The sequence below is a fragment of the Impatiens glandulifera genome, chromosome 2, assembly GCF_907164915.1.
Source record: "Impatiens glandulifera chromosome 2, dImpGla2.1, whole genome shotgun sequence".
NCBI classification, from domain to species: domain Eukaryota; kingdom Viridiplantae; phylum Streptophyta; class Magnoliopsida; order Ericales; family Balsaminaceae; genus Impatiens; species Impatiens glandulifera.
Window position 1 is genome coordinate 12,702,120 of NC_061863.1, and position 11,118 is coordinate 12,713,237.

At 28.3% G+C, this 11,118-nt stretch overlaps 1 protein-coding gene across 1 annotated transcript in view; it reads left to right on the forward strand.

Annotated features, from left to right (window-relative positions):
• The window catches only part of LOC124924357, a 3,490-nt gene extending 677 nt beyond the window's left edge, over positions 1 to 2,813 (forward strand). The window contains exons 2-3 of the mRNA XM_047464409.1: positions 902 to 1,602; positions 2,594 to 2,813. Of these exons, the coding sequence (XP_047320365.1) occupies positions 902 to 1,602; positions 2,594 to 2,813 (921 nt within the window). The remainder of the gene's footprint in view (positions 1 to 901; positions 1,603 to 2,593) is intronic.
• Positions 2,814 to 11,118: the final 8,305 nt, after the last annotated feature.

Genomic DNA, 11,118 nt, shown 5'->3' on the forward strand with positions numbered 1-11,118 from the left:
TGGTCCTTAAGTTCATACGATTGTGATATGGATTCACTAAATATAAGTTGTAAAGGCGATTGCAATAATTGAGAAGATGCTTAATTCAAAAAGGTAAGATGCACAACAACATTAGAGTTAATGTTCTCCGAAAATAATATCAAATCATAAATATATCTCGAATATAAATATTGAACAAAGACGGTCATGTAGCGAAATGGATTAAGCTAGCAATGGATTTTGAATCCACTATGCGAGCAGGTTTAATTTTCTTTTCAATTGTCCTATGAAACCTATTGGAAATAGAATTGATCTCATATTCGAGTCATATCACATTCTATCGGTTTTCAAGATCTAAATATAGGAGAATTTTCATGAAAATGATTTTGTTTTCTTTGGTGCGTTATAGTGATTGAAAAAGAAAAAAAATATATATTTAGATACTTACTTATCTGCAAAAATACCGTCTCAATTAATTATATTTCATTATATTCAAACATAAATTCATATTTCTTTCCTCGTGATGATCATTTATGGCCTAATTGAGTAAAGTTCTTTCTTAAACCATCTCAAATTTTATTTTATTTTTCAATGTTTCAAGTTATCATGCTACATGGTCCAAACATTCTTTTCAACTTAAAGCATTTTTAGTGAGAATCGAATCCGTAATTTTTAATCTCTTAGTAATCACCTTTACCACTTAAATTATTTTAATGTGTTTTGTGTTGTATTGGTTTTCAAAAAAAAAAAAAGAATTGTGATTTTCATCATGCTTTTTGAAGTGCATATATATAAAGTAACAAAACACAAGTTGTATAATTTTTAATGTTTTTGAAAAAAAATATTATTCTTTTATAATAAATACATTATAAATTATAATAGATAATGAAAGTAATACAAATAATTTTCAATATTAATGCAGGAAGCCTCAACAGCCAAATACATAGTCCAACAATACTTAGCCGCAACCGGCGGACAAACAGCCTTAAACTCTGTCAACAGCATGTACGCAGTCGGCCAAGTCAAAATGATATCCTCCGACATCCACCAAACCGGCGGCGCCGGCAGAGCCGGCGCCGGCGAATTCTTCACCCACAAACGCGGCAGCGGTACTGGAGGTAACTACGAAGTAGGAGGTTTCGTCCTATGGCAAAAGAATCCCGACCTATGGTTCCTAGAACTAGTCGTTTCCGGCAGCAAAATCAGCGCCGGTTGCGATGGAAAACTTGCATGGAGTCAATCATCTTCACATCCATCTCAATCTTCAAAAGGACCTCCAAGACCCCTTCGACGTTTCTTTCAAGGGGTTGATCCAAGATCAACGGCGAATCTATTCTTGAGTGCAGTATGCATAGGAGAGAAGAGTATAAACAATGAGGATTGTTTCATTTTGAAACTTGAAACGGGGTTGGAAATGCTTAGGGCACAGAGCACGGTGAATACTGAAATTGTTCATCATCGGATTTGGGGTTATTTTAGTCAACGGACTGGTCTTTTAATCCAGTTTGAAGATACTAAACTTGTGAGAATGAAAGCTGCTTCTTCTAGAGGAGGTTTGGCACCTAAGGATGATAATAATGTCTATTGGGAAACTACTATTCAGTCCATGTTAGAGGATTACAGGTAAAACTCATTTATTTATTTAATTTAGTTAGATTTATTATTTTTACATAAGTTTAAAGGTATAGTCAAGAGTTTAAATTTTGAGAAAAATATATTTTTAAATATAAGGTGGGTGGTAAAGTCATATCCATAGTACCCAAATTTTTGGTACATGATATTAGGTTTGAGTATTTAAACATAGATAAATAATATATAATTTTTTTCAAATAATATATAAAATGTTGAAACATGAGATTCATCACGAAAATAAAACAGTGCATTAAAAAAATTATAATCCAATAAAGAGGAGAAAGAAAGAAAGACTACTAACAACAAAAATAAATTAATGTACTCAGAAAGTTTTCAAGAAGGACATTGACTCTACAGATTTTATCGAAATTTTGAAAAACTAAAATCGATAATTTCGATATCGGTATCATATTGTACCGATTTTTTTTGATATATTGAAAAAACTAATATTTTGATATTTTCAAGTACGCTAGTTTTTTATATATCGAAGATATTGATCATTTTTTAACTCATAGTTGCGTTAACTTAGAGTCACCTTGATTATATTAATTTATAAATGAGTGAATGATTAAACTTTGAGAGAATCATATTTTAATTTTTTTATATATAAACCCTATTATGTAGTGCACATTATTCTAAAGTCCGACCTTGATTATATTGATAACCAATTGTTTGTTTATTTATTGAGATAAAATGGAGGGTGACATGTAGGCAGTCTCCAATATTGTTGGATATGGATAGGGTTTTATGCATTTTTGTTTTTATAATCATTTGTAATACTTATATTTGTATATATAGATGTATAAAGTTTAATGTTAAAATTAATATTAATAATAATAATAATAATAATAATAATAATTTAATTTAGTTAGTTAGTTAGTTATTTTTTTATAAAGTTTTTTTTATGTGGCCATATATATAATGTATAAATTGCATTACTCAAGGCTGGTTTGACATGCATATGTACGTGATTAATTAACAGGTATATTGACGGAATTAACATAGCCCATGGAGGGAGGACAAGCGCGACAATCTTTCGATACGGAAGATCATTGAACCATCGAGCTAAGATCGAGGAGACGTGGAAAATCGAGGATATTGATTTTAACATATGTGGGTTGTCCTTAGACTGTTTTTTGCCGCCAGCTGACCTTAAGCGAGATGCGACCGAGCAAGATGATCAGCAAGGGTTGGGTGTGTAGTTTTTCTTAGCCTTATTTTCTATTCATTTATTTTATTCTATCTTTTTTGTATGAGGGTTATAATTAAGTCCATGCACAAATTATATTATATGTATTAATCTACCTGAAGAGAAGATTAAAATTGTTCAAAAAAATATTATATTATTTCACATATAGGTTAGGGAGTTTTATAGAATAAAGGGTTAAATTGTATAAATATAAGTTTAGTGTTGTTATCAATTAAATTAGCATTACTTAGTGTCATTTATTGACCAAACAAAAGATAACATAAGAACATAGTCTTAAGTATCAGGTCTTACATTAAACACTCTTAGACTAATAACTTTGGAAATTTAGTTAGTTTGATTTACACTAATGCCTCTTTCATACAAAAAAAAAAATAAACAAGGGCTTTGAAGATCTATTTTAGGTAATTGATGTGAAACTAAGTCATTTTATTTAATCGATTTAATTATACACAGAAATGCACAATTAAACCATTAACGTCGATTTCAAAAAAAATCATATCGTCCATTGCATGTAGTTTATTTTGTTCGAGGATTGATTATGTTGTTTTATTCGTTCACGAAAATAAAATAAAAAACATTGTTAAATGATAGAACAAAAAACATAAGATTTATTTTAAGAAAAAATCACAATAATTGTTTTTTATAAAAAAAGAAAAAAAAATAACTTCTACTATTATTATTATTTATTTTTTAAAATTTATCATATTTAAATAGTTGAACAACATAACTATTAATAGAGTTTTAAATATCAAATTTTTAATTTAACTAAATTTTATATTTTTAAAATTTTAACCATTATCAATAGGTTGATTTAACAGTTTGACGGTGCGTTGAGTGGTTTTAAAATTAGTTTGTTACACATTTTGATCATTCAGTTAGTTTTTTAATTTATTTTATGCATTTTGTCTTAGGATTCCTTTAAATAAATACTAATAAATTATATGAAATTTCTTTTAAAAAATATATAAATTTCTTATACTTTAACTTAAAAGAGTTATTTCTTTTCTTAAATCTAACTATAATTAAACATGGCTTTGGGTTGATGGATAAAAATTATATTTACAAAGTTAAAATAAACAATATTCACCTTTTTTGTGATCATCATCATCGTTTTCATCGCCCTCTTTATCATCTTCGTCGTTAACATATATGGTCTGAAAATGATGTTGTTTCAATAGTTGGGATTGCCTAGTAATCGTATTCCCCTTCATTCATCGTTATTTTCGTTATTCATAAATAAATGATAACAAATTTGATAAAAAAAATATTTATTTAACTTTTTTCTCATCAGCACTGCCATATTTCTCTTCGACTTCTTACTCTCATTTCTCGATTAACAAACAATATAATTTATTACCTAATAAACCTCTCATATTACTAATTTAATGACCTCACTTATGTACTCAACCATCTCAATAATATCAACATCTCTTACTATCATTTTTAGCAAATCAACAATCTCATCATATCATTAACCTCTTTACCCTCACTTCTTCGTTAAACCAACAAATTCATTCATATATTTAAGCACCAATATTTTTTATTCTCCAATTAACTTCTCAGTAGTAATCTCGTGACCTCACTTCGAGTATTTTGTATATCAACAATCTCATATCATTACCGCGACATATTTACACTCACTTCAGCAAACCAACCACCAATTTAATTGACCTCTCATCTCGTGACATCACTTTCACACTTCGGTCAACCAACCATCTCAGTCACACATTTAACAACCAATATTCTTTTTTCTCAATGGACAAATCTCATTACTAATATTGAGACCTCACACACTTTCACACGTCTATTATCCCTCGTCAAACCAACCACTAAAATCTCAAATGACATCTCCATCTCATGACATCACACTTTAAGACGTCTCTTATCTCTTGACAAATCAACAACCAATCTCAATCGATCTCTGATATCGTGACATCACACTTCGATCAATCAACATCTCATTCACATATATTTTTAACCACCAATTAATCAACCTCTAATCCCGTGATCTTATTATCCTTTGTTACTGGTCTCTTATCCTTCAGCAAATTAATTATCAATCTCAATCTTAACGACCTCTTATCTTTTGGTAAATTAGTCACTCATTTCATCGACCTCTCATCTCGTGACACAGCCTAGAAAATCAAAATAAAAAAAATGGGTTGTTGTTCTTCGGTTAATTCGGTCGAATCACAGTCTAGAAAGCTTCCCAACATGATTGTAATGATGTTGGGAAACTATTTCGATAATGTTTAATCCTCCCGATCATGTTTGATCAAAATCATTTTTTTCAAAATAAATGAAAATTTTGAGTTCTTGATTTGATCAAAACGAACCGCTAGTGTTCTTGTATTGGTACCAATCAAGCATATGTAGTATAAGGAAACTATTGGATAACTCCTTACACTTTAAAACATTTTTAAAATCAAAAACCTGATTTTTTTTATCACAAACTGTTTTGAACAAATTGATCATCATCCATGTCGATACATACCTTGAGATGATGATTAAGATGTTCTTGTGAGCTTAGTGAAGCTACCCAAGCACTTAGATCAAAGAATCAGAGCTAAAAAATCTAATTTTAAAAAAGTTGCAATTGTGTTCTTGAGGACCCGGGCTTATGAGCCTAGGACCGAGAGATCCAACTGAGGATCCTCGGTCTAGACCGAGACCAAGGACCGAGAAAGATAAGCTAGGACCGAGACCTAGGACCGGTGTTCTTGAGTTATGACCAAGACCTAGGACCGGTGTTCTTCAGTTCGGACCAAGAGATTCGACTAAGGATTCTCACATATGACCGAGAGGTCCGCCCTAGGACCGATAAAGTTCTAACCTAGGACCGAGAGTTCTGACTTGGGATCGAGAATCTTGGGACCTAGGACTGAGAGGCCTAACCTCGGACGAGTATCCCAAGCTTAAGACCGAGGGACTTAGCATAAAGCTAGCTCCGGACCGAGAGGTTTTTACACCTCAACTGAGAAATCAAGCCCTGGGCTAGTCTAGGACCGGTAGGCTTTTACACCTAGACCGGTAAGATCAGTTAAGGACTCTCTCAACTGAGAGATTCCGGTACTCAGACCTAGAGCTCCCAAGCCCAAATCAAGGGTCTCTAAACCCTGGCCGACAAAAACAAACCACAGCCTTAGGACTCTGGTCCTAAAGCCTGTTTGGTTCCGCTTTTAAAAATTCAAATTTTTTTTTATAATTTTAGGACTCCAAATCATTTTCAAAAAAATCCGAAAAATTAGAAAATGCATTTGAAATATTTTGGGATATTTCCACAAAAATATATAGACAAAGGCTCGTTTAGTGTTTATTTTTAAACTCTAATACCTTTAAAAATCACTGATATTCTTTAGGTATTTTCACCATAGTTATCATTTACAACAGGTACTAGCATTTTAAATATTGTTGTTTCAAAATTTTAAATAACGATAAAACCTAGAAACATGATTAAGACCGGAAGAATAATTGGTTAAAACTCAAATGTTATACAATCAATTTTCAACTTTATAAGTAGAGACCATTTTTAAAACAGGTACGGAGGATGAAATACGAAATCTCTTTACCGAATATCACCAAACTACGAACTAAAAAATAAATTTTGGTTAATACGTTTGTATACGTATGCCAACTTTTATTGATTTAAAAAAAATCAATTGGTGACTTTTTTTTAAAATAAATAATCTTTCAAATTAATTATGTCTAATGAATTTATACTAGAGAATTTTCTAAAAAAAATCAAATTATGATTTGATTATAATAAAATTTTCGAATTATTTAAAATTTAACCCCCCCCACCCCCCGAAATTAATTTCAAAAGGCTGTTATGAATCTGCGTCATCTTTTAAAAATAATGTTTTATTTTAAAAGAAAATTTTCTAACACGCAAACCGAGGTTAAACTTCTCGAATCTCGAACTTTTCGTCGGAAAGACCCACTACAAAAAGTGTATTTTCCAGGATTACAATTATTATTATTATATATATTCATCTACTCTAATCAATTCTATTATTTAATATATTAATCAAAATACTAAAATATCTTATATCTCTTAAAATATATATATATATATAAAAAAAAAAAATTCAAGAAATTGTAAAATCTATGAAAAATACTTACCCAGAAGACCATATATAATATAAATCTTGTTCTTATGATGATTGAGGGTGATTTTAAAATTTAATTCAATTTTTAGATTACTTTTAAAAATAACTAATATCTAATTTTATTTTATATAATAATTTAAATTACATCAGTTATCAACTTTAAAATTAATAACGTGAATTAAATACTATGTATATGGTACGGCCCAATTTTCCACCTTCCAACCAAAAGGGTAATGTAACATATGGCCCAAACATTTTAGGACAACAAATTATTAGAATATAATATTATTAATTTTATATTATATATTATAAAATATATATTTTACCTTTATTCTTTATATTTTATTTTTTCTAGCTCCATATCTATCCATATATATAATCATGCCGTTAATTTAAATACATATTGTGAGAGTAAATGAATATTTAAGTCGGATTATGGTTGACTCACCCATAAACTTAAAACGATTAAAAGTAAAAATAAAAATGTTATATATGTTTTGAGTTTACAACTTAATAAAACAAATACAATTATTTAACAAATTATACTAATAAAACTTTATATTTTAAATTCAAGAACACCAAATTTTTTTGATAAACTTGAATATTCTTCTCTTACTAATTAATTTCTCTTTCTGACTAATTAATTTTTCTTGCTCACCACTAATTACATTCTCTCATTTCTATATAACTAATTAATTTCTCTTCTCTTATTATTAATAAATGAATTATTTTTCACTCATCTCTCCTCCTTATTTTTTTCATATTTATTATCTCTCATTTAACTTATCAATTAAAATAATTCAAACTTTTTTACAACAATCTCCCACATTAACTATCTTTATCTTAATAGTATGTTTGAATAAAAAATAATAGGTTGTATTTACTAATTAATTTAGTCAAACTTTTTTACAACAATCTCACATTAACTATCTTAATAATATGTTTGAATAAAAAATAATATGTTGTATTTACTAATTAATTTAGTCAAACTTTTTTACAACAATCTCACATTAACTATCTTAATAATATATTTGAATAAAAAATAATGGGTTGTATTTACTAATTAAATTTTTTTCCGCTCCAATTAATTAATATTTCTCTTCTTCGAATTCTGAATTTATCTCTTTTATTTTTCATACTTTTATAATTTTTCTATAACTTTATTTATCAAATATTTCTCATCTATTTATTTTGCCCTCTTTTTTCTTTTTCTTATTATTATTTTTTTTTACTTATTAATATTTTTTTTAATTTTTTTTACTTATAAATGTTTATCTAATATTTCTCATTTTCTATTTCTCATCATCTTTTAATCATAAATTATTATAAATATTGAGGTACCTTTTTTTTTGGTCAATAATATGGTTAATAATTACGAGTAAGGATTTGCTGTCCCAAAATATGTTCCACTTGCTGTCTCATTCATCAAAACAACATAATTTTGATAAATTAGACGAATAAAAAATTATATATATGAAATAAACCCTAAATCGTAAACTCTAAACCCTAAATTCTAAATCCTAAACCCTAAATCTTAAATCCTAAATTCTAAACCCTAAAAAATTATATACATATGACATTTTATTTTAATATTTAATTTTCTTTTTCCTCTTTCCACACTCTTCTCTCTCCTATGAGACAGCAAGTGGAACATTATTTTGGGACAGCAAATCCGAAGCCTATATCAATAATTACATGTATTTTTTAATAATTGCTGCGTGTATATTTTTTTTTAAAAAATTAGGTAAAGAAGTTACTAAGGAAAAGGGAAAAAATGATAAAAATGAGAGGTGATTCAGAACAACAATAATGCACGTCAAGACTTATCTCATCGTCAAGTTTAAAAGAGATAAATCCTCTTGAAATTGGAATGACATTTTTATCCAAAGATAAAGTGCGTGATTTTTATAAATCTTATTCGGAGAATATTAGAAAAAAAAAATATTTTTCTATTGGATGCGTTAAGAGTCGTAACAAAGTATTTAGGTAAATAAATATACTAAATCCTAAACCTTCGATTAAGACAAATTGTAAAGCTAAGATTAATGTAGTTATTCAAGGTGATAAAAACTTTGTAATAAATGGTGTACACCTTGAACATAACCATATATTGAGTCCAGGAAAATCACGATATTTTAGATCTAATAAATTATTGGATTTAGCTACAAATAGAAGATTGGAACTAAATGATGAAGCTGAAATAACATTAAGTAAAAGTTTCAATCATTTGTAGTAGAGGCAGTAGATTATGATAATTTGTCATTCAATGAAAGAAGCTTTAAAAATTATATTTCAAATGTTAGAAGGTTGAGATTAGGGAATGGAGATGTTGAAGCTTTGAGTGTTTATTTTTGTCGCATACAAAGTAGGAACTTAAAATTTTCTACGCGTATGATTTTGATGGTGAATCTTGGATTAGAATTATTTTTTTGGCAAGATCAAGAGTTGTATATAATTATTTTTCCGATGTTATTACTTTTGATACAACATATTTGACTAATAGTTATTACATGTCTTTCGCTCCATTTGTTAGAGTGAATCATCATGGTCGATCTATTTTACTTGGTTGTGGACTATTATATAGTGAGATACATAATTATTCATATGATTGTTCAAATCTTTGTTGGTATGTATGTTTGGACGTGCTCCAAAAGCAATAGTCACAGATCAATGTTGTTTAATGGCAATTGCAATTGCAGAGGTATTTCCAAAATATCATCACCATTTATATTTTTGGAATATAATAAAAAAAAATACCAGCTAAATTAGGTGGTCTTGCGTGATATAAAGTGATAAAGAAACAAATGAAGAACATTGTATATAACTCATGAGTGTGATGAGAATTGGCACAGTATGATTGAAGAGTTTAACTTAGAGAATAATGTATGGTTGAATTCTTTAAATGAAGAATGTAATACATGGATGCATGTATATATATGTCAAAAATAAATTTTGGGTAGGTACTTCTACATCTCAGATAAGTGAAAGTATGAATGTTTTTTTTTATGAGTATGTGCATTCTAAAACACCATTGAAACAGTTTGTTGAGAAGTATGATCATGTTTTAAAGAGGAAGATTGAAAATGAAAAAGTTTTGGATTTTGCTTCTTTCATTTATGTGATCCCCGTAATAACCGGTTATCCTATTGATAGACAATTTGAAAATGCATATACTAACAAAGTATTTAAATTGTTCTAAAATGAATTAAGAGGTTTGATGTTTTGTAATGCCTCAATAGTGAAGAAAGAATGGAAACTATGATATTTGAAGTAGTATTAAGACTATTTTGGTAATAAATAAAGAACCACTATGAAAAGTTTGTTTTGTAGTGTGTTATATTATGTTAGATTATAAGTTAGTTGTTTTTGCCGAATGTTTGAGTTTTAGGGTATTTATGTAGACATGCGATATTTGTGTTGATAATGAATGGGGTGATTGAGGACCGATGGCGAAAAAATGTGAAACATGGGTATCAAAACATCACTAACAGTTATGATGATCATAGTTTTATTGAGGAAAGACATCGACACAAAACTCTCACTCCGTTGATGAATGAGGTTCAACAACTTGGAGAAAAAACTGTTGAATGTTGTTCTCTAATGGTTGAAGTTTTGAATGACGTGAATGACAAACTAATTTATATTAATCTTGAGCATTCAATGGCTGAAAATAATTGCAATTTGTCGTTGATACCTAAAAATGATGAAAAGTTGAAAGAAGTGTCTACATCCAGTAAAAAACAATACACTCCTCCATTAAAGGTACTAGTTCGAGGAATCCACTCACAAAGAGAAAGCAATATGTGGTTAAAGAATTGTGAAAAAGAAAGCAATATGTGGTTAAAGAATTGTGAAAAAATTTATAGTAGACGATCTATAAAAAGAATGTTTGATTTATTTTATTTTACATAATATATTATATTTGTTTGAAATAATTTATCTCATAATTAATTTAATAATTAATTTATTTATATATTTTTTAATTAATGATGATAGGTATGAACACTTATTGGTGGTTAAATATTATAAAAGGATAACATTTATCATATTTTTGTCTTCATTCTTTTGTTATTCTTATATTAATTACTAGTAATTTTATTATGAGAAATGATTAGGGAGAGAAAAAAATACTCTCTTTACATCTTTTATACATTTTTTTATCTATTTATTAAACTATTTTATATTGCT